Source organism: Antechinus flavipes, chromosome 2 (assembly GCF_016432865.1).
Source record: "Antechinus flavipes isolate AdamAnt ecotype Samford, QLD, Australia chromosome 2, AdamAnt_v2, whole genome shotgun sequence".
NCBI classification, from domain to species: domain Eukaryota; kingdom Metazoa; phylum Chordata; class Mammalia; order Dasyuromorphia; family Dasyuridae; genus Antechinus; species Antechinus flavipes.
Genome location: NC_067399.1, coordinates 629673408 through 629697865, shown reverse-complemented (window position 1 = coordinate 629697865; position 24458 = coordinate 629673408). Strand labels below are relative to the sequence as shown.

Here is a 24458-nt window from a genome sequence, read left to right as displayed (position 1 = left end):
CCTGAGCCTCCTGCTCAGCTCCTCCTCATATCCAAACGGACCAAGAGTCCAATCCTTTGCCTCTCTTGGCCAGGACATTGGAAAAACTGTGTAAACAATCAATGGGACAGCCCCCACCCCTTCTCTCCCTCACGTGGCCTGGTGGCGGTCCCATCAGGAACATTTTCAGTAACACGTTGTGTCTTAAAACACTAGACAAAAACCCAGATTTCTATAAATACATTTTGCATGTGTACAGGTGCACCCAGAAACACACAGGAGGGAAAAAACCAGACACACACACACACACACACACACACACACACACACACACACACACGTGTTACATTCTGTTAACTGTAAGGCATGTTATTCCTTTATAGATAGGTGATAACTGGTGATTTCTTTTCTTCCCAAAGGTTGCATTTAGGTCAGGATTCTCGCAGATTGGGTAGGGAACAAGAAGCCCCAGGGTGCTCTGCCACCAGAAGCTCTGAGGGCTGTGGGGCAGTGGGAAGGCCCACCATCACTGGGAGGTTTTATTGCACTCGCCGGCAGTAGTAGCCCAAGACTTTGCACTTCTCGCACAGGTGCTGAGGATGCTCTTTGCTTTGATCGGAGACATCCAGGCCATCTGGTTTTTCCAAAGGTCTCTGTAGGAAGAAGGAGGGAAGAAGAGAATAAGAAAGAAGAGAGGGAAGAAGGAGGAGGAGGAAGAGGAAGAGGAAAAGAAGGAGGAGGAGGGGGAGAAAGAAGGAAGAAGAAGAAAGAAGACAAAGAAGGTAGAAGAAAGAAGAAGAAAAAGAGGAGGAGGGAGAGAAGAAGAAGGAAGAAGAAGAGAGAGAAAGAGACAGAGAGAGGAGAGAGAGAGAGAGAGAGAGAGAGAGAGAGAGAGAGAGAGAGAGAGAGAGAGAGAGAGAGAGAGGAGAGAGAGAGAGGGAGAGACAGAGAGACAGAGAGACAGAGAGACAGAGAGACAGAGAGAGAGAGAGAAAACACCAGTCAGATCAGCTCTGTTTCACTCGGGCAAAGATCTACCAAACCACCCTCCCCCCTTACCACCCAACAAACTAATTCTTTTGTTCCGCCTGCAAAATGAAACACAACATCTTCAACTCCATCTTGTAGGGAACCACACTTATTACAGCCTATTTTGCAACAGCTCTCTAGCGCAGGGGAAGAATGTGTCTTGTTAGAATTATGCCACAGTGAGTTCATTGTAGGATCACCTGTTTGGGCGTGTAGTGGTTGGAGGGCTAGACTTGATACCTAAGTTCAAACCCAGTCTCAAAAACTAATAGTCACTTAACCCTTGACAAGTCTCCTCATATGTAAAATGGGGATAACAGTTCCTATCTCCCAAAGTTGTTGTGGTGAAGACCAAATGAGATGCTATTTGTGAAGTATCTGTCACATATCAAGCACTTAATAAATACTTGAGCAGTGTCCCCTACATTCAGAAAGCGCCCAGGAGTGGAGGGACATTGTCCTAATGTTCATTAATAATCAGAGGCAAGAAGGGGCACATGGTCTGAGTAGAAAGGTTAACTCCACGTAGATTTATAAGAGAGATACAATTTTTCAAGTTAATAATAATGACAACAGTTCTATATTGGTCCAGATAAGTTGCTCACAGAGACTGGGAGCAGAGACATTGGTTAGAAAGGCAGGTAATAGTCCAGACAATGAGGTCCCATGCTGGGGTGATGGATGAGCTAAAGAGAGGAGATAGACAGAGGTGAGAGATGGCCAGTGCTCTCCTTCCTCAAACACCAGGATGTTTTACTTAATATACACTCAGATGCATTTTTCTTGAGGTCAGAGGCAGTTTCACTTTCGTCTTTATCTCCAGAGCCTGGAACAGTGTCTGGCAGGGAGAAGGGACTTAATAATTGCTTGTTGGTTGAAACTAATTGGATATGAAGGCTGAGAATAAAGTTTAGGGCTTGTGTGACTGGCAGGGTGGTGGAGTCATTGACCTAAAGAGGAAATTTGGGAGGACTGATAAGTATGGGGGGACAGGAAAGGAAATCACAGAATCACAGATAGATCGATCTATCTATCTATCTATCTATCTATCTATCTATCTATCTTTTGCTGAGGCAATTGGGATTAAGTAACTTGCCCAGGATCACACAGCTAGGAAGTATTAAGTATCTGAGATCAGATTTGAACTCAGATCCTCCTGACTTCAGGGCTGGTGCTCTATCCACAGAATCACAGATTTAAAATTGTACAGGATTTAGAGTCTAACTCCTCTATTCACAGACCCAAATAGGTTCTGTATTGCCTAGAGAGTGACAAAGGCAAGATCAAAAGTCAGATCAAGGAGAAAGCCTATGGAAATAAGACTGGTGAGATGTGTGTGTGTGTGTCTGTGTGTATGTGTTGGGGGGAGAGCAGCATCTGGAGGGCATAGTGGAGTTTAGCCCTGGGACTTGAATTCAAGAAGATGTGTACAAATCCCATCTCAGATATTATGAGACTAATTCTTTGCTTCAATTTCCTTACCTGAAGAATAGAATAATAATAGTACCAACTTTACAGAATTGTTGTGAGAGTCCCATGGGACAATATAAGAAAAGTGCTTCACAAAATGCAATTATAAATGATAGTTATTAATATTATCATTTATTTGTGGGGAGGCAATCAGAGCTAAGTGACTTGACTATTATTATTATGAGAAAAGAGTTAGCCCACCCATCTCAAGGACAACTACAGTTATCTCTTCCACATTGTGGGGTGACACATCATCCCCATGATCTAAAAAATCTGCAAAAAAATTTTGGCCTTTCCTTCATACCAAAGAAATCTGAATTATCTGAATTATTATAGCCTTAAAAGGTAAAATATGTTCACATTATACAATACTATACATATAATTTATACATTTCTGAATTTCTAAGCTTTTTCTGTGTTGTCTGCTAGCTTTCAAATATTATCTGTGGCTTCTGCAAAATTCCCCCAAAATTCCCATTTAATTTCTTATGTCAACCCACTGTACTCAAAAGTGAGATGGAAAAAATTGTGACTTGGAAGGTGTAACTGTAGTCTCTTTGTTCTTTTTTTTTTTAACTCTGAACATGATATATATTTGGATATTCTAATCTTTACACATTTTGAGAACAAATTTTCAAAGGTTAAAGGTAATCTTAATTCAATTTAATAAACATTTATTAAATATCTATTTTGTGCTGACAAAAACAACCGTCCTTACACTCAAGGAGGTTATATTATCTGAGAGGAATACATGTAAACAGTTAACAAATGCAAAGTATGGTGAAAGCAATGTGTACCAGGGCTTTGAGCATGCCCGGGTCAGTTTTTGTTTGTTTCTTTGTTTCTTTGCCAATTTCTCTGGGATCTGTGAAGTCTAGGCTATCTAAAATTTAAAAAAAAAATCCCAGGCAGAGAATTTCTCTCAAGGTCCCCACAAATGTGAAAGTCCAATTTTATCCTAGACACAGTCCCACACATGACAATGATTACTCTGACTCCTACTAACTGAATCCCTCCAATTGTGCCCTCAATTTTGCCCTTTATTATTAATGACAAAAGCAAATTTGCATACCTAATGAGATGGATATACTTAGTTATTTTTACATAAATAATTAAATCTTAGTGAGATATTTGGTAATGTAGGATGCAAAGCATTTAGAAACCTTTTAATGTTGTCAATTTTTTTGTGACCTCTTCCCATTCAGTTATGCAATCCTATATGGGGTTGCAAACCATAGTTGAGGAAGCTTTGCTATATAATACCAAGGTTCTACCAAGTTCTAAATCCAAAGCTCCCTGGGCTTGTATCCCAGCCATTGGACTTCTCAGGGCTTCCCTGATGGGCTGACTGCAACAGCTGTATTCCTGCCTCCAAGACTGAGTAGGGCCAAGGGACCCTTTCAGATTCTTAGATTATATTCCCCTCTCCTCAATCTTCCTTCTCTTTGTTCTTTTACCTTTTGCATTTTGCTTTCCCTGCCTTCTGAGCTCTGAGAAGATTATGATAGTATCATTATCTAATCCATCCTGTACAATAATTAGATTAATCTTCCTAAAATGCAAACTGTCAGTAAGAAATTTGGGTCTTGATCTTGCTTCTGCTCATTTAGCGTCAGGGAGCCAAAACTTAATATAAAGTTCAAAGTCAAGAAACAGGCTGTGAAAATGAGCAAACAACAAAGAACTTAATCATAAAAAGCCACTATGGTGGCAGAGGTGAGCAAGACATAAACATAGGGAAGACAATGTGAAAACAGGTACAAAGCCTCAAAGAAAAATGCTAATTAGACCCAAGGTTACTAAGAATTCCTGAGTGAGTTAAAGACAGAAAAAAGAATGGTAGGAAAAAAAAATTGGAAAAGAAATGGGAGGGGGACAGCTAGGTGGTACAATGGATAGAAAACTGACCCTGGAATCAAAAGATCCTGATTTCAAATCTGGCCTCAGACATTTGCCACCTACCAGCTTTGTGACCCTGGGCAAAGCCCTATTGCCTCCAGAAAAAGAAATGAAATGAAATGAGAGTGGTATAAGTAAAAAAAAAAAAAAATTGACATTCAAAAAGAAAACTCAAAAGAAGCATAAAAAAGGTAAACATGAAAGAGTAATCATAAGGAATTCAATGGAGTTAAAGTGTTTACATTCCTATGTTGGAAGATATTCATTGTAATTCCCAAGAATTTTATCATTCTTAGGGCAGTTGTAAGGAGCTGCATAGATAGAGAGCATGGGTACAAGTTGATTATGTTGGGATAATCTCCCCCCCAAAAAAAAATGAAGGGGTAAGAAAGACATGCATTGGGAGAAGGGGGAAGGGAGAGGTAAAATGGGGCAAATTTTCTCATGTAAAATAGGTGCACAAGGAAGAGGTTTATAGTGGGTGGGAAAATGGGGGTGATGGTGGACAACGCATGAATCTCACTCTCATCTATGAATTGTTAGAAAGAGAAAAGAACACACACACACACACACACACACACACACACACACACACACACACATACCATCAGTTGGGTATAGAAATCTATCCTAACTAATAAGGAGATTGGAGAAAAAGGAAATAAGATACTTGATGGAGGAAGGAGACAATAAAGAGGAGAGTGGATTGGGGGAGGCAGTGGTTGGAAGCAAGACAGAATTTTGAGGAGGGACAGGATAAAAAAAAGAAAGAAAAAGAAAAACAAGGAAAAATGGGATAGAAGGAAATGCACAGTTAGTGATTATAAGTGAATGTAAATGGGATGAGCTAACTTAGAGGGGAATTAGCATAATGGTTTGGAAACTAGAATTCAACAATATGTTGTAGGCAAGAGATTTACGTGGGACAGAAAGAAATACATAGCTGAAATGAAGGGCTGGTGCAAATAGCTCCAGTTTCAGCTGAAGTGAAGAGGGTAGGGTGGCAATCATGATCTCAGATAAAGGCAAAAGAAAAAATGGATCTAATTGCAAGAGATAATCAGGGAAACTACATTTTGCTAAAAGGTACCATAGATAATGAAGCAATATCAAAAAAAAAAAATTATAGCAAGTCTCTTTGATAAAGGCCCCAATTCTTAATAAATAAGAAATTGATTCAAATTTATTAAAATGAGCCAATTCTAGTTAATAAATGGTCAAAGATATGAACAGGCAGCTTTCAGAAGAAGAAACCAAAGCTATTTGTAGTCATATAAAAATGCTCTTACTCACTATTGATCAGAGAAAGGTAAATTAAAACAATTCTGAGGTGCTATCTTACATCTATTAGAAGTGACAAATGCTAAGGGCAATGGGGAAAAATAGGTACATTAATGAATTGTTGATGTAGCCACAGTGAAATGGTCCAACCATTCTGGATAACAATCAGCAACTATGCCCAAAGACCTATAAAACTGTGCATACCCTTTGATCCAGAAATATTACTAGTAGTCTTGAAGTCCAAAAGAGAAAGAAAAAGGAAAAGTACTTATATGGACAAAAATATTTATAGCAGCTCTCTTTGTGGTGACAGAATTGGAAATTGAAGGAATGCTCATCAATTAGAGAATAGCTGAACAAGCTGTGGCATATGATTGTAATAGAGAACTATTGTGCTATAAGAAATAATAAAGAGGGGTAGTTCCAGGGGAAAAACAAGCATGGCAAGATCTATATGAACTGAATCAAAGTTAAGTGAAAAGAAATGGAAGTTCACTGTGCCCAGTAACAAAAATGTTGTACTGAAGATCAACTAATAACTTGGCTACTCTGATCAATAATGTGAACTAAGACAATTCCAAAGGATTCATGATGAAAAAAAAAATTGCTGTGTCCAGAGAGCAAAACTCTGAGTGCAAATCAAAATATAGTTTTCTTGCTTTCTTCATTTTGGGCTTTTTTTCAATATGGCTAATATGGAAATATGTTTTACATGATTTCACATGTATAGTTGATATCACATTGTTTACTTACCCAGGAGGTGGGGGGAAGAGATGGAAGGGAGAAATAGAATCTGGAATTCAAAATTTTAAAAGAAGAAAACGTTTAAAATAAATTTTTAAAAAGAAAAAAAGAAGTTGTCGTTAAATGGATGAATGGCTTTTCCCCAAGAATGAAATAAAGGAGTTGATTGAATTGACTTTAGTTTGCTCCTGAAACAAATATAATTTGAAGGATACTTGGTCATTTTTGCTTATATGCCCATAATAATTTAAGCAAAAAGACTACTATGAAGATAATTGCAGCTTATGTATCAATGTTTGTTTTTGATGATGCAACTCCAAGATGAGCATAGGGGAATATAACATTCAAACATTTTGCTGCCTCTGAAAAATGGGAAATTTATCAAAGGCTTATTATTACCACTGCTTAAAGAATTATAACTTGTATAAAATAGCTACCAACAATGAAAAGACCAAAAGAACCCAGGAATCATCTGTCAGAAAAATACTTGGTCTCCTCTCTAAGAAGAAACACATAGGAAAAAGTACAAAGTAAACTGCAAAGCATTACATAGGAGAATGAGAGAACATTATAAACATCATTGTTTCAAAAAGAAGTGAAAAGCTGTGGGAGGTAGGAGAATTTATAACACTCCAAAGAGGGCCTTACCACAAGACTCAGCTAACTCATGTTGCCCTTATAATATTTATAGATAAAACTAGAATAAGTCAACAAATAGATGAAAAATGAAAGAGATTTGTTAAAGTTTCTGTGATGACTCATTCTAATAATTGATGAGAGAGGAACTGCCACCTCTGGATTTTACTTCTTCAGTACCTGATGTGAAAAAGTGAAAAAGGCATTTAAGATGAAAAAGTCAGAAAAAACAAATACATATAGAAAAAAAATCCATGCTGTGTGATACAACTTTTTAAATTTTTTTTCCTCAATAGAATTTTATTTTTCCAAAAATGTATATAGTTTTTAATATTCATTTTTGTAAGATTTTGAATTCCAATTTTTTCTCCCTTCCTTCTTTAACTTTCCTTTCTCCAAGACAGCAAGCAAATATAAGTTAAATATGTGCAATCCTTTTAAACATAGTTTTATATTTGTCATATTGTTTAAGGAAAAAATCAGACCAAAAGAGAAAAAAAACATGAGAAAGAAAAAGCCAATTAAAAAAAAAAAGATGGAAATTTTGTGATCCACATTCAGTCTCCATAGTTCTTTCTCTGGATGTGGATGGTATATTCCATCCCAAGTCTCTTGGAATTGGTGGGACACAATACCCTTTGATCCAGAAATACTACTAGTAGTTTTGAAGAACTACTTCCAAGTGTCCTGGAATTGGTGGGACACAATTTTAAAGGGACTCACAAACCAATTTCCAAGATTTATCAATGAAAAGCTTTTCAAAAGAATTGAAAAGATCACAGAAGGATGGTATTGATATTACTAAAAAAAGTTTTGTTTTGATTTATTTTAAAGATGATTGATAAAAATCTTCTAATCTTGTATGCTTATTTTTTCATTTTCTTAAAATTTTAAAATGATCTATACATATAGAGAGGAAATGCTTGATAGAAACATGAGCAGAGAATAGGAACATTTTTTGCAGGTAATAAATCATAGCAGACTACATTTTCATAGTCGCACAGTTCATGGAGATATGTGGAAGCTCTAAGTCCCTACTGGATTTATTATTTGTTGATTTAAAAAAAAAATTAACTCACTGAAAGTGAAGGTGAGGAATCTCACTTGAATATGTAAAAATCATACAAGATAGAATACAATAGGTGATAACAGAAATAACTGATCAAAAGTCTTCTGAGAAGCAACATTAAGAAAGGTACATAACACATGGAGAGATATGCTCACTGAAGGTGTTCATCAACATCATGGGAAATGTTCTGAGTAAAGACCAAACAGAATAAGAATTCCCTAGAGAAGAATTTCTATAATTGATCCTATTTGGAAATTATACCGAGCAGCAAAATATTACATGGCTTCCTCAAGGATACTTACTAATATTATTTGCAATTCACATGGTGTAAACTAAGTGGATATAGAATGCATATTAGTCCATTAGTAAGTATATCTTAAACAGATCCTTCTGATAGTTGATGAGTAGTCCTGTAATTGAATGTAAATAATCATTTTCAGGAGCAGCCCAGTGGATAGAGTACCAGTCCTGAAGTCAGTGGGACCTAAGTTCAAATCTGGTCTCAGACACTTAACACGTCCTAGCTGTGTGATCTTGGACAAGTCACTTAACTCTAATTTTGCCTTAGCCAAAAAAAAAAAAAAAAATCATTTTCTTCATTGGGCTGCCTTTACATATGGAAAATAACATCCTATTTCAAAGATCTCAAGGTTTCCCCTACCACAAAAATCATAGAATTTGATCTCAGAAAAATCCAAATTGCAGGATACCTAAATGACAATGGAAAGATACATGATGGGTATGAGTGGGGTGCATGATATACAGCTAATGAATGCAAGGATAATAATGGACATCCAGAGAATAGCTCTGGTTTCATGGAGAGATAGTCCTAACTAACCAGGTTGGGCTGATTCCTCAAGCTTTGAGATTGGAACCATCCAGAACATTCAGTAGTCCATATAACAGTTATCAAGTGGAGGTTTACTTGACCATAGTAGAGGAAGCACAATCAGAGAAGAGAAAGATTGTTCACAGAGGATAGAGCAACATGTTCTCAATGATGGTCATCCCATTATACTTATATTGCTTGTGACTTTTTTTTTAATTCAAATGATCAGGAAACTTTGTCAAATCTTAGCTGGCTAAACCAATTAAATCCTGAGGACATTTAAGCCTTTAAAAAAAAAAAGACCTTACTAAAACCACATGCTACAGGACTTTGGCCACATTCCAGTAGCCAAGGCCAGATAATTGTAAAGTAGTCATACTACCTGTAAGGAGCCACTCCATACTTAGCCAGGCTGAGATAAGGTTGGAGAGTAGATATGGTCTGATTTCAGCACCATACAAGAACTTTTTCCAGCTTGATATAAGCCTCTGAGAACTCCTTGTCACCTCTGTTTCAGCTGAGTGGCAACAGAGTAGGAATTTGAAGAGAGATTACCAATACTGATAAAAATTAAAAGAATGAGAAAGAGGTACATTGATGGAGAATTTTGACAGAAACATGGACAAGAATCTCAGTGTAAAAAGACATGGTTGGGTTTTGAGTTGTAGTAGTAGAGAACCCACTGGCAAATAGGATATTGAACTATCAAAGGATAACTTGTTCTCTGTTTACAGGAAGCTGGAATAAGAAGAGAAACAGGCAAAAATGTCCTTGTGAAGTAATCTTGTTCATGGCCCACCTCCAGAGAGGATGGATAGTCTGCCAGACTTCTCCTTATGTCTATCCCCATTCTCCACCTGGTGTGAAAAAATGCCTTATTTGTAGTCCAAGTTGAAATATTGGTTCTGCAATTTCCCTACCTGGATGACTCTGGGAAAAGTCACTTGAACATTTTTAATCCTTAATATCTTCATTTGCAAAATGCACTAGATGGCCTCTATGATCTACTCTAGCTTGAAATCATTTATCTTCTGACCCTATGAAGTACCACAGCCTGCCTCCCAATTACATGGCCTTGTGGACAGGTCAGGATCTATGGGAGTCTGGGAGAGGGTAGGAGTAAGTAACCACAAAAATTAACCTCACAAATTTTCAAAACCCTGCTTTGCAAAATGTGCTGTAGCTTTGCTCTAGAAATGAGAGAAGAATTCATCAGTTATCCAGTTTGTTGATAGAAGCAGCTCTTTTGCTAAGTCCCCAGTCTCCCTCCTTCCTTCCCTCCTTCTCTGGGGCCCTGGGAATCATTTTTCCTGGAAAACTTGCAGAGGATGCTGGGAGGACTCCTGGTGAGGACAGCTTCTTGGCCAGTTGACAAAGACACTACCTTCTCCACAGCCTTGGCCTGCCCCAATCATACTGACTTCAGAAATAATCCTCCTGCAGGGAAGGAAGGGGGTGGGGGAAGAATTGCAGAAGGCAGAGACTCTAACAAGATTAGTAAGGACCATCTGGAAGGCACATGTTATGGACAATCTGAAGACTTGGGTTCTAGCACAAGCTCTGTCAGCAATTTGTTGTGAACTTGAGCAAATAAGTTAATCTCTCTAGGTCCCATTTTCTTCATCTGTCAAATAGGGATAATCATTTCTGCCAAAAAAAAAAAAAAAAGATCTAGAGGAAGTTTTCCTTTAGCATGTTTAGTACATTGGATCCTCTGTGAAAGATTTATTGTAGAACATGGATAAGAATTGTGCAGAATGAGAATGTGTGGGTGGGTGAGTCACAGCTTGCATCTTTGAAGGGTGGACTCCTAACAATGAAATCACTAATCTACTGACCTATTGAAGCACATACTTGCCGTGCCTTCTTCATAGGAGTCTTGTAAGAATCAAATGAGATGATAAATGGGAAACTATTTTGAAATATATAAGGCAATGTCAGTATTATTCTAAGGCTTCACAAGACAAAGATATTAAGATATTCAGTTCACTATTCGAAAAGATTCACCCACAAAATCCTCCCACAGTTGGGCTCCAAGCACACCATCTAACACTAAATCGTTTAAAGAAAATCTATTTCAGGGGCAGCTAGGTGGCGCAGTGGATAGAGCACTAGTCCTGAAGTCAGGAGGACCAGAGTTCAAATCCAGCCTCAGACACTTAACACTTCCTAGCTGTGTGGCCCTAGGCAAGTCACTTAACCCCAACTGCCTCAGCAAAAAAAAAAAAAAAAAAAGAAAGAAAGAAAATATATTTCAAAGAATTACAAATGTTAGAATTGGAAATAATCTAGGCAAATCCTTCATTTCATGGATAAGGAAACTGAGGAGAAATGGTCAGTATGAGCTACTAATAGGTAGGAGATCCAGGAAAAGAACAAAGATCTTGTGACTTCAACCTTTCTACTATACACATTCTCCTTGTTTTCTCTCTTTGTTGCTATTATAGCCATAGACTGGGCCATTCAATATCTTAGAATAGATTAAGGAACGTCTTTAATCTTTCCTAAACATTTCACTTTAGTGAAACAGAAGGAAGGAAAATGGAGAGAGGGAAGAATAATCTAATTTCATGTCTCCCTATTGGACCTGGACTCACTTCTCAAAAGTTAGCCAAGTCTCATTCCTTTATATTAACCCTATTGCAATGATTCTGCCAATATACAATCCCTATTCCTTATCCTCCACTCAGCACTATCGCATGATTATCTACCACAACTCTGTACTCTATATGTTCCACTCTAGACTTGTCTGCCCCTCTCACTATGTCCTCTGAGAATGCTTGCTCCAAACTAATTCACTTGTCTTCATTTTAAATCTCTTCTCTTTTTATTCCTCCTATCTTCTAGCCCTCAGTGAGATGGTTTCCTCACTTCCTTTTCCAATACTGATTATACTTTCTTTCAAACCCCATAACTCATTGATTGTGGTAGAAGAATCAGAACACTTTTTATACCAATCATTTCTAGATTTTTTTCTTCACCTTTCAAAGTTCCAATATCCATATTTATGCCCAATTCAGATCTTTGTAGCCATTATCTCTTTATCTCCAAAATATTCTCCTTTTTTCAATGAATTCAGTGCCTGCCTTACAATCTTTTTCTTGTTCCCATTTCCTGCCTTTATGCTAGGGAACATCCACACACATTTGATATCTCCTCAAATAGCTGAACTTCTTGGTTCCTCAATCTATTCATTTGCCATGACCTACCTGCTTTTTGATTCTATTAAAAACACTCACAGAGAGATGATCATACTCTTGACTTTGCCCACAACTGTTCCACTTCTATGCTCATAACTCTGAAATTCCTTTATCTGATCATAATCCTTTTTTTACACTCCATCTCTCCATATTTTTATCATTTCCTCTCCCTGCACTTCATCTTCACCATGACCTGCATTCCCTTCCCTCCTCAGTTCTTTCCCAGTCATTACTCTTACCCTTTTTTGTTTTGACCCCCAAAGAACCAACTCAGCTAAATGGCACAGTGGATAGAGCACTGGGCTTGGAATCAGGAAGACTCCTTCCTCTTTATTAATTAAAATATGATTTTAGATACTTATTAGTTATGTGATCCTGGGCCAGTCACTTTTTATCTCAATTTCCTCATCTGTAAAAATGGACTACAGAAGGAATTGCAAATCACTGCAATATCTGTGCCAAGAAAACTCCAAATAGGGTTTACAATTAAAAGACTGAACAACAACAAAAACCAACTCAATTCCATTTGTTTCCCTTATTCCTTGACTTGTCACTCATCACCCCAATCTTGAATTATTCTCATCATTCACTTCTTTTTCTCCTATTTATATGGTGCTGAACAGAGCTGAAGGAAATCACAAAACTCTGCTGAATGGAACCATTGCATATTATCTAATCTCAACTCTGTGCTAACTGCAGCAAGGCAAACATTCAATTGTTCCCTAATGGATTCACTCTTTCATTCTGCCCAGTAGCTGATTCAAGCAACTTTTTCTTTCCTCAAGCCTCCCATGAAGCTTAATCTCTCCAGCCCTGTCAGCAGAGAACTCCACTTCATATTTTACTGAAAAAAAAAAGATTGATATTCAGTAAGAGTTTTTCTTCTAGCTCCCTATCCCCTCTTTTTTTTCAACTCAAATCATTCAGACATCTGTCATCATCCTTTCCTTCATTCTGGTCTTGGAGGTGCCTCTTCTCCTTGCCAAGGCAAACTCCTCTCTACATGTGCCTTTGATCCATCCTCTCTTAATTTCTCCAGCAAATTGCTTTAATTTTCCTTTCCACTATTTCTTTCATCTTCAGGTTCTCCCTAGGTATTGGTTATCACTGAGCCTAGAATTAAGAAATCCTAAGTCTAAATCAAGTCTCAGACCCTTCACTTAATGATGTGACCATGAGCAAGTCACTTCACCCTACCTGTCTCAGTTTCCTCATATGTAAAATGAGCTGGAGAAAGAAATCTCAAGCCTTGTTAATATCTTTGGCAAGAAAACACCAAAATGGGATCATGAAGAGTCAGATATTATTAGATAACAACAAGTGTATTGGCTCTTTCCCTATTAACTTATGAACATGTTTGTATCTCCTCCCATATACTTAAAAGGCTTTACTGGATCCCATTATTTTCATAAGTTACCATCTTCTCTCTTCCCTCCCCTTCATATGTAAATCTCTTGAGAAAAATCTTGTACACTCAGTGTTTTCACTTCCCTTTGCTCTCACTCATGTCTAAGCCCTCTACAAGTTGACTTTTAACCTCACTATTGAACTGAAACTGCCTTCTTCAAAATTACCAGTAATCTCTTAATGACCAAATATAAAATTTTTCTTAATCCTCATAATTCTTTCTGTGACATTTGATGCTATTGATCAGTTCCTCCTGGATCTCTTGTTCCTGAGTTTTCCTGATTCTGCTTTCTTCTGGTTCTCCTCTTATCTGTCCTGTCCTCCTGTCTCCTGTTCTGGTTCTTCATCTATGTAAGAGTGCCCCCAAAGCTCTGAACTGTGCCCTCTTCTCTTTTTATTCTTTATTATTTCACTAGTGATCTCATCACTTCCTATGGGTTAAATGATCAATTCTATTTATGCAGATGATTTCCAAAATTGTATATCTACCCCTAGTATCTCTCTCTTTGGAGCTATATCCATGTGCCACCAATTGTTTCTTGGACATCTTGAATTGAATGTAGAAGAATTTCAAACTCCACATGTCCTAAACAGGATATAACTTCCCCTCCCTTTTTGCTTTCAAACTTTTTCTTATTACTACTAAAGCCATCACTATCCTTATGGTCAGCCAAACCCACAATCTAACTCCTTGTTATTATCTTTTATATCCAACCTATTGGCAAATCTTGTCATTACTACTTTCCCAACATTTCCCCTGTCTTCTTTCTGCTCAAAAAACCACAACCCCAATCCAGGCCCTTATCACTTCTCTTTCTAATTGGTTTCCTTGTCTCAATTCTTTTTCTACTCCAATCTGTCACCCACTCAGCTGCCAAGATGATTTTCCCAAAGCTTAAGTTTTCATGTTAGCTCTGCCTTATGCCTGGAATGTCCTGCCTCCTCCCCTTTGTTTTTTTGACTTCCCTAGCTTCTTTAAAGACTCAGCTCAAGCCTTACCTTCTGCAGGAGGCTTTTTCCAGTCCCTTCAGCTGCCTTTCCTTTTCTGATTATATTCACTGAATCTACATCTATCTTCTATGCACTTAAGTCTGTGTATTATATCTCCTTCATTAGACTATGACTTCTGTTGAAGGCAGGGCAAGTTGTCTTTCTTTGTATATCTCCAATTTTTGCACAGTGCCTGACACATAGTAGGTACTTAAATGCTTATTGACAAAGTGATTATAGTGCTTGACACTAATAGGTACTTAAATGCTTATTGACAAAATGGCTGCTCTTCTATCTTAGAGACTGGAGTGTTTCTGACTACATTAAATAAGGGATCCAAGAAAAAACCACACAGGGAAAAAAAAATCATGAAGCAGAGGATAAGATTGGATTTGGAATCATGAAACCCTCTGCTCTAATCCAGCTTCAGAAACTTAACAGTTATTACCTGGGCAAATAACTTAATTTTTCTTAGGCTCAGTTTCCTCATTTGTACAGTGGGGTTAATGATAGCACTTATCTCCCAAGGTTGATGGGTAAAAGAAAATGAAATAAAATTTACAAAGTACTTTACAAGCCTTAAAGTATATAGCTACTAACTACCAAATCCTTGCCAAGAAGTTGGAAGGTAGAAGGATGTGATATAGAATCAGAAAGGAAATGTCTTTGAAATGCTGGATTTGGAATTCTGGACTAGGTTTTCTCCATCATCCTCATGGTCCCTAGAAGTAACATGAAAAGAATTTTGGACTACTGATATTAGGATAACTAATCCCTGTTCCACTAGTAACTGTGATGTCACTATCCCTTCTCTAACTTTTGTTTTCCTTCATTATATGAGAAGACTAGATATTTTCTCTTTTATGTACTTTGCATATAGAAATAGCTTAATAAATATGTACTTTATAATTCATTTCATCAATCATCTATATATATATGCGTGTGTGTGTATGCACACGCACATGCACACAAACACACACAAACACACACACACACACACACACACACACACACCACCAAATTATGGCATAGCAAGACCTGGGAGTCATAGGCCACATCGAGTCAGTCTGTCTTAGGCCATAAATGACTAACCTGTGGAGTTCTTTCTGTAAGATGAGCAATCTTTCATTCTTTATAGATTACAGGTTTTTTGTTAAAGGGCTGAAGATGATTGCAATAACAAAAATGAGGTATGTGTTGTGCTAATGGGAGTTGTTTCAGATCCTGGACTCCCTGGACCTAAGGGAGTTTGGGAGGGCAGAGAGATTCTGGAGGGTATCTGGAATGGCTACTTAAGTTTAGTAAATGCACTGGGGTTTTATTTCTCTAAGGGTTGACTTTGATCTTGAAGAACGTCTACCAGATGGAAGAATTGGTGACAGGCCATTGTCGCCACACGTGAAAACTTCATTTCTTCATTTTCTTTGGATGTTAGGAGACTAGATTATATATATGGCCCAATCTAGTTTTTTTTTTTAATTTCCAGTGTAGCAGAAGATTCTAATAGCAACTCATTGAATACTGGCTGGGATGTTTGGTGGAGTCAGTATAGAACTGGGATTGTGTGTGTGTGTGTGTGTGTGTGTATGTATACATATGTATATATATATATATATATATATATGTATATGTTTATACACATTTACATACAGAATATTCACTTCCTTTAATCTTTTTTGTTTTTTCTGAACATCAGTGGCCCAAGAGATACTTTTAAGCCCAACTGGAAGTCATAGCCTGAGAAGAAGTGAAAGAAAGAGGATTCCCAATCTAGAGCCCCACCTGAGGGTCATTATGGCCATTCCCTGTTCACCTACAATTAGCATATTCCAAAGAATTTGTTTTAAAAAATACTCTATAATAAAGAATTGAAAGGAAGAAAAATCTTTAAGTTGTGTATATTCTTTGGCCAGTGATACTTCCATTAAACCTATATTGTAAAGAGATCAAAAAAAGAGAAAAAAAATCCCATATGTACAAAAATATTTATAGAAGCTCTGAAAATCAAAGGGATGAGCATTCTAGAGTAATTGTTCAACAAATTATGGCATATGAATGTAATGGAAGACTTTTGTTTCATAAGAGATGACAGAAGGAATAGTTTCAGGAAAATCTGGGAAGACTTATATGACAATACAGAGTAAAATGAGCAGAAGTAGAATAATTTATACAATAACAACAATGTTGTAAAAGCAAATGACTTGGAAAAGCATGAGATCTCTGATCAATGCAATGAACCAGCCATGATTTCAGAGGACTATTGATGGCCCGTACTGCTTACCTCCTTACTGAGAAGGGATAGACTTAAAATGTTGAATGAGGCATATGTTTCTGGACATGGATAATGTGGAAATTTGTTTTGCTTGACCATTCACTCTTAGTGAATATCTTTTTTTTCAGTAAAGTATAAAGTTGTTATGAGAATTTTAAATTGGAAGGATGGGAGAGAGAAAATAAAGGACTTGTTCATTGAAAAATAAAATAAAATAAAAAAGAAAGTAAAGAAGAAGCTTTGATTTTTAATTAGGGAAACTGTCAGATGATGTTTTTTTCTTATGCTATGAAGGAAGAGATTCCCCCAGGACTGGATCTTAAGAATAAATCACACTTAGTTAGCTAGTCATGGCTATGCTGGCATGGTATGCTGTTTCTTAGGTTCTCAAAGCTGGTTGGTTCATGGATGTCCCTGAGAGCCAGCTCCATGAAAAGCAGTTTTTATTTGCCTGGTACTCCTTCAGAATACGGGAAGGAGCCAAATTTGGACATCTCTAGACTTTGTCTATTGGGCAGAATCCTGGCAAAATGGTGTGTTGCTTATGTTGGGCAAGTCTAGGAGTATAAAGAAGCAGTGCTTTGAGGACTAGGAAAAAGTGGCTTTTATAGAATCATCAATATATCATTTGTAATATGTGTTGCTATAGCCAAAGAATTAATCAAATGGACAACCTATTAGTGATAGGACTTTCTGTATTAATCTAGCTTTGTCCTGGGAAAGAAGAACCAGCAGGGAAGGAACCTTTAACAACATTGTCAATGGCATCCATTATCTACTTGAACATTTCTAGGGACAGATTGCTCACCATCATACAATAAAACTTGTTTCTTGTTGGACAGCTCTAATTATTAAAAAGTTTTTAATAATAATCCAAATTCTCCTTTGCTATAACTCGTACCTCTTTGATCCCATCTCTGACCTCTGGATTTACATGGATCAATCTAATCTCTCTTAACACATGAAAGTCATTCATATATTTGACAACATCTACAGTAAAGTAACCTCACTTCCTTTAGTCATTTCTGCAGGTTGGACTGGGATAAGATTCTTTCAGCTTTCAAATTCTGGAATCCTATGATCCTCATATGAGAAGATTTCCAGTCTCTTCAACATCCTGTTTTTCCTCCTCTGAATATACTCCAGTTTGTCAGTGATTCTTTTACAGAACTGAATACCATATTCAAGATGTCAACTGGCTAGCTTAGAGTAAAATGAGATTCTCTGAGACAGATCCTATTTTTCTGTTAGTGTTGACTCACAAGACTGTTGTAAGGAAAATACTTAGCAGACTGTAAAACCCTATAGAAACATGAACTATTACTGTTACTACTACTACTTACTACCACTACTACTACTACTATACTATTACTAATAAAAAATTCTTCCCCTTAGCCCTGAATTTTTTTCATATCTGTGTATTTGAATTTGCCATTTTTAATCAGATTAATCTCGATTAAATTTCATCTTGTTAGTATAGGTCCCAATCTACTGAGAACTTTCTTAGTCTTAATATTGCCAACCAATATGTTAACTATCCTTCCTTGCAAGTCTGATAAACATCCCATTTCTGTCTTCTTCTAAATTACCAATAAAAATATAGCACATAATAAGGCAAAGGGGAGAACCTAAATCCTGACATCTCTAACAATCCATAAATCTTTAAATCAATAACATTTATCAAGTGCCTACTGTGTTTCAATCACTGTATTAAGCACCAGAGACATGGCTCCTGGATAAATTAATTGGTACTTTGAATATAGTTTCTCATCCAAAGTTTTATCAATCTAACCAGGATATTCTTTAACCTCATCTCTTCCCATCTTGTCTACATGAATCTCGCCTGAGACTCTTTTCCTCAAACCCTTAATTCCCACACTGTTCTTCTTCCCTTTGTAACATGCTTCAGGAGTAGTCCAATGTAGTAGAGTGGGAAGGATCCTAGATTTAGAGTCAGATTTTGACTTTGGCATTATAATAGTACCTATCTGATATAAAGCAAATCTGTGCCTCAGAATTGAGTCTGGGCCTGGACCTGTTTTCTCTTCTGTAAAATGGGCTGGTTGGATTCAGTGATCTTTTGGTCCCTTCCAATCCTAATGCTATGATGCTATAATTCCATATTTCCATACATAGCAGATAAGTGTGGGGTGCCATGTAGTTCTGGGTGTTGGTCAAATTTACATAGAGACAGCTGAATTAAGAGGAAATTCTCCCAGATTGATTTGTAATCTATTTATTTACATTGTATTTTAAGGTGTTACAAAATGCTTTCTTTTACAATCACTCCATGAAGTGTACAAGTATAAAGTGATTCTCATTGAACAATGAAGTTACTGAGGTTTAGGGAGGCTGCATTCACAGAATTTGCTCATGACCATATAAGCCAGTTAAGCATCAGAGGGGGGATTAGAACTCGGGTTTTATTTCTTTGCTTTTAGTCAGCCAATGCTGTGGGATGGGCATGTGGGAAGGAGTCACCTGCTCTGGACCTGTCCCTTTTCTGTCCTGAAAAGTTCCTCTCTACATGGGCAACTCCATCCTCCCTGCTTTTGTAGAGCTAAGAAGCAGACCAGAGGAGAGACAGTCTCCATCCTGCATCGGGGAAACATTAAACAGCTGGGATTGATTGACCCAGGAGGGAAACTGGGAGGTGAAACTGAGGTTAGTGTTTTCTTCCGGGAGAGGGGGAGAACTTTGCAGCTGGAGGCTAACAGGAAACACATGTGGAAGGGGAGGCTTCTGAGGTAGAGGTGGGAGGTGGGAGGCAGGGGGTGGAAGGATGCACCACTTTCCCAGGAGAAGGATCCCCAGCCAGGGCAGGACCTGGCGAGCCCCGCGGAGAGGAGCCCTTACGGTTCTGCCCTTTCTGGGAAATGCGTGAGCTCCGATGGGAGAAAACAAACTTTCCGTCAATCATACCTAAGGTCCCTTGGCCTCTCTGCTGACTGCAGTGGGAGCAGTGATAGAAAGCAGCCAAGCACAATGGAAAGAGAAGGGGATTTGGAATCAGGGTCTGAGAGTTCCTATGTTTCTGAGCTTCAACTTGCTCATCTGTAAAATGGACACAGTGTTTGTATCATCTTCCTCCAGGGATTTCTGTGAGAAGTGCTTTGTGATCTTTAAAAACTACTCTTTTTCTCTGGGCTGTTAGTATTTATTTATTTATTATGCTACCACAGTACCCTTGTGCTAAGCACTGTGGGAAGAGAAACAGAGGAAATATGATCCTTGAAATGCATGCATTATAGCTGGGAAGAAGAGAGAGGAACAATTAGAGAATAAAGGAAGATGCAAATGGCCTGAGAAGGAGTGAGGTAGGTCCAAAGGGGGACTGCATCCTGAGCCCTGAGTTCTGTGTCCCTTCCAGACTGTGGGACCTTGAGTAAGAGCACTCTTACTGACCTCTAAAGGGAAGGGACTGGCCTGAATGATCCATAACTACAGCAGATGTACTGTCAGCTGCTCAGCTGTGTGACATGTATGAATTTCAAATTCAAAGAAAAGAGAAATAAGCTTTGGCAGGATCAGGGAGAAGAAGGGGGTGGATGGGTGGTGTTTAGCCCTGTTTTGAAGCTGGCATCTGTGAACTCAGCCTTTAAGTGTTTTGATAACTGTATTCCAAAATAGGGCATCTAGATGGCTTCAGGCCTGGAGTTGGGAAGATCTGAGTTCAAATCTGGTCTCAGACATTTACTAGCTGTGTGATCCTGGGCAAGTCACTTAACCCTGTTTGCCTCATTTTCTCATCTGTAAAATGAGTTAGAGAAGAAATTACCAAATTCTCCAGTATCTTTGCCAAGAAAATCCCAAATGGGGTCACAAAGAGTTGGACATAACTGAAATGATTAAACAACAAATTCCAATATAATTGGTTTCCTTTGTAATCCTATATATTTTATTTTAGAATTTAAAAACATCATTCTGATAAAGAGTCTATGTGCTTCCAAACCAGACTGCCAAAGGGGTCCATGTTAACACGCAAAAAAAAAAAATTAAAACTTTTACCTTAAAGAATTGGTAAAATTCACAGAAGGGGAGATAAGGACAGAGAGCATTTTGGGTAGGGAACAGAACAAAGAAAGAAAGAAATGAATGTGATGTGTGAATGCAGGATACCAAGGAGACCCTCCTGGCTGACGCATTCTAGGAAAGGCCCCAGAATCATAGGAATTAGAGCTGGAAGAGATCTTAGACATCACTTGACCCAACCCCCTCATCTTAAAGTGAGGAAGAGAGGTGTGGATGACTTATCTGCTCTTATATGAGTAGCAAGTAGCAGAATTGGAAATTCAACCCAAGTCTTCCTAAAACATCCTTATTTACCTATATACCACTCTCTCTGTCTCTTCCTGAGACAAAGCTTATTTTTATTTTGCTTCTTCATTTATTATATCTATCTCTTGATGGTGAACTAAAAAAAAACCTGTCTCTGGCTTTCATGTACAAAGCTCTGTTGGGCAAAAGAAACTGCTAGACTCTTACATGTCCTTCAAAAGGAAGTCAGGCATACTCTGTGGTACCTGAAACCACCCAAACCCACTTCATCCAGCTGCCACAGTACAGGTGTCATGTCCTAGGCCCACCCCTTGAAAGACCTGTGGTCAGAAGCAGCAGCAGCCAGGGACAGATGCAGCTGCACGCCTTCTTAGCCTGGGAGAGAGCAAGACTTTGATCCTGGTCCAGGAATCAACATTGTGGAAGTGCATTATAATAGGGAGAAAATGAGAAAATAAGACTAGAGAGATGTGACAGGGGAGGATGGGATATTATAAATATATATTAAATACCAGGAAGAACAATTCATGTTAGCTGCTATGGAATGGAAGTTCTTTGAGGGCAGATGCTGTTATATTTTGTCTTTATATGCCTAGTGCCCATCCCTGTGCTAGGAACACAGTGCATACTTAATAAATGTTTGCTGTGGGAAGCCAAGTGGTGCAGTGGATAGAGCATCAGTCCTGAAGTAAGGAGGATCTGAGTTCAAATCTGGTTTCAGACACTTAACACTTCCTAGCTGTGTGACCCTGAGCAAGTCATTTAATCCCAATGGCCTCAGCCAAAAAACCCCTAGGAGGTAAGGTACTATCATTATTCCCATTTTATAGATGAGGAAATTGAGGTAAGCAAAGCTTAAGTGACATGGCCAGGATCACACAGCTAGTAAGTATCTGGGGCCAGATCTGAATTCAGGTCTTCCTGACTCCAAGCCCAGAACTGTGCCACCAGCTGCTTCCCTTAATCCCGCAAGGAATATAGTGACAGCACTGACTAATGGCTCTAGACAGTGCCAAGGATGCCAGATGCAGACTCATTCATTCAGTAGGATTTTATTAAGCACTATTATTATGTAAGCCATAAGAGACAATGAATATGAAGATTTTGGAGAAGCAGGAAAACTTGTATGAATTGATATAGAATGAGATGAGCAGAATTTGGAAAATGATATTCAAAATGACTACCACAGTAGAAATAGAAAGAATAAAGAAAAATGAAATGGAAACTGTATAATTTTAAGGATTAGGAAATTTGACCCTAGAGAATTATAGAAGAAATGCATCTTTTTTTCTTCTTTGCAAAGTTGGGGAGATTATGAGACTTTTTGACTATGTTGACAGATTTAGTTGGTATATTGATTGGTTTTGCTAAATTGATTTTTTTCCTATTTTCTTTTACATTCTTTAGCATAAGGTATAGCTTACTGGATAGAAGAGGTGGAAAGGATGTACCCAGAAGCACAGGTGATATAAAAACAAAAGACATGAATGAAAATTAATCAACCAAAGAATTTATCATACACCTACTACACATCAGACACTGTTGTAGGCTCTGAAAATTCATCAACTAAACCAAAATGGCCTTTGCCTTCCATAAACTTGAATTCTAATTCTTCCCAGTAACCTTACTAGGAAGAACAATGCCCTCCTTGAATCCCCTGAAGTCATTTAGTTTGACTTCATAGTTAAATTCTCCATAGGAATCTTGTCTATATCATGCCTGACAGATGGTCATTCAGCATCTCCTTGAATACCTCCAAGAACAGGGAACTCAGCACTTTACATTGTTGGGATGATGGGAATCTCTCCCCTTTGTAATTCTTGTCCTTATTTTCCCATAAATTCTGTGCAGAAGTTTGACCTATTGTATTGGAAGCCTTCTACTGGTCCTTTTAGTATTTCAACATCAATGGAACGCTGAATTGGACAATATGCTGGGATAACTCCTGCTATCTGCCCTGTCTCTTTTTTCCAAGGACAGAGCACTTCATTTATATCTTTTAGGTCACGTACTGTGGGCAATCTACTTAAGTGCACCAGGCACCTCTCCGTTGCCCTACAGTTCATCTGCAATTGTTATTCTTTTGAGATTACTGTGTTCCATGACCTTCAGTCACAAAACACTGCTGGAGAATTTTGGTCTTAAAAAGATGTTTTTGTGGCAGGGAACAGCTTGCTAAGCTGCAATTATCTTCCCGGTGGTCTGTTTGCTTATACTGATCTGAGCAATGCAAGCCATGATGATCAGGTATTCTAGGAAATGATGTTTCTTGTTGCCCTTGGGTGCACAATCAAACCAAGTCCAACAGCAAGCCAACCAATTGACTCCTTCAGTCATTTCTCCAAGAAAAACCTGTGAGCTGCCTCCATTTTATCTGTAACTTTTTAGTGTCTCCTGATTTCATTTATGGTGAAAATGTTAACACAGGCAATAATGTACTAACCAATAATGCTCTCACTTTGCACTGAAGTAGGCTCCATGTTACCCAGGAAATAAGGGGAACTATAGGATGATAGAAAGAACATTGTATTTAGAACTAAAAGACTTGAGTTCAAATTCCAACTTTGTAATTTATTAGATCTTGAGTAAATCTAAAGGATAGATTCAGAGTAAGAAAGCCTGGTTTCAAATCTTGTCTCTGCCATTTGCTGTCTGTGTGACCCTAAGCAAGTCATTTCACAAGTATGGAATTTAGTGAGAGAATTGAACTAGTTCAAAGCTTGTCAAAGCTTTGGGGTCATATAGTTGAATGTAAGGGTCATGAAATTGCAATTTTTTATCAGTAAATGTTTGATTTGAATATCTATTTTATATGCCTATATACCCAGGGTCATGTAAAAATTTCTTGAGTGAAAAAGGACCACAAATGGAAAAAGTTTAAGAAGGCGGGCTAAATATTTGGCCTCTCTGAGTTTCAGTTCCTTCATCAGTAAAATGGTCTTTAGGGTCCCTATGATTCTTTGCTGTTGAAAATTTTATATCTCAATAAATATTAAAGTATCTTCTCTCCCCATCACTCAATTGAAATTGTCTTACTCTTACAATATCTTTCTCTAAACCTATCTTCCCACTGCCAAGGCCACCAATCTAATTTAGGACCTAATCATCTCTTGCTTGAACTATCAAAAATATATTTTATTGAAATCTTTTGTTTTTCTATTGTCTAGATTTTCTCCTGAATTCTTCTCTCCATCAGGGAGCCATTCTCTATGACATAGTATTTTTATAAGAGAAAACAGAAAAAAAGAAAGAAAAGAGGAAAAAAATATCAGCAAAACTGATTATCAGGGGGAAAAAAGTCATATATATTCCTCACCCATGACTTCCTTCCCCCCATGTGGGGGATGTCCCTTCTCACAGTTCTTCTTTGGGTTA

At 37.9% G+C, this 24458-nt stretch overlaps 1 protein-coding gene across 1 annotated transcript in view; it reads right to left on the bottom strand.

The window, feature by feature from the left end:
- Window positions 1-204: 204 nt before the first annotated feature.
- Window positions 205-24458, bottom strand: part of ZCCHC24 (zinc finger CCHC-type containing 24) — a 133260-nt gene continuing 109006 nt past the window's right edge. Inside the window, exon 4 of the mRNA XM_051982011.1 lies at window positions 205-632. Within this exon, the coding sequence (XP_051837971.1) occupies window positions 519-632 (114 nt within the window). The 3' untranslated portion in view covers window positions 205-518. The remainder of the gene's footprint in view (window positions 633-24458) is intronic.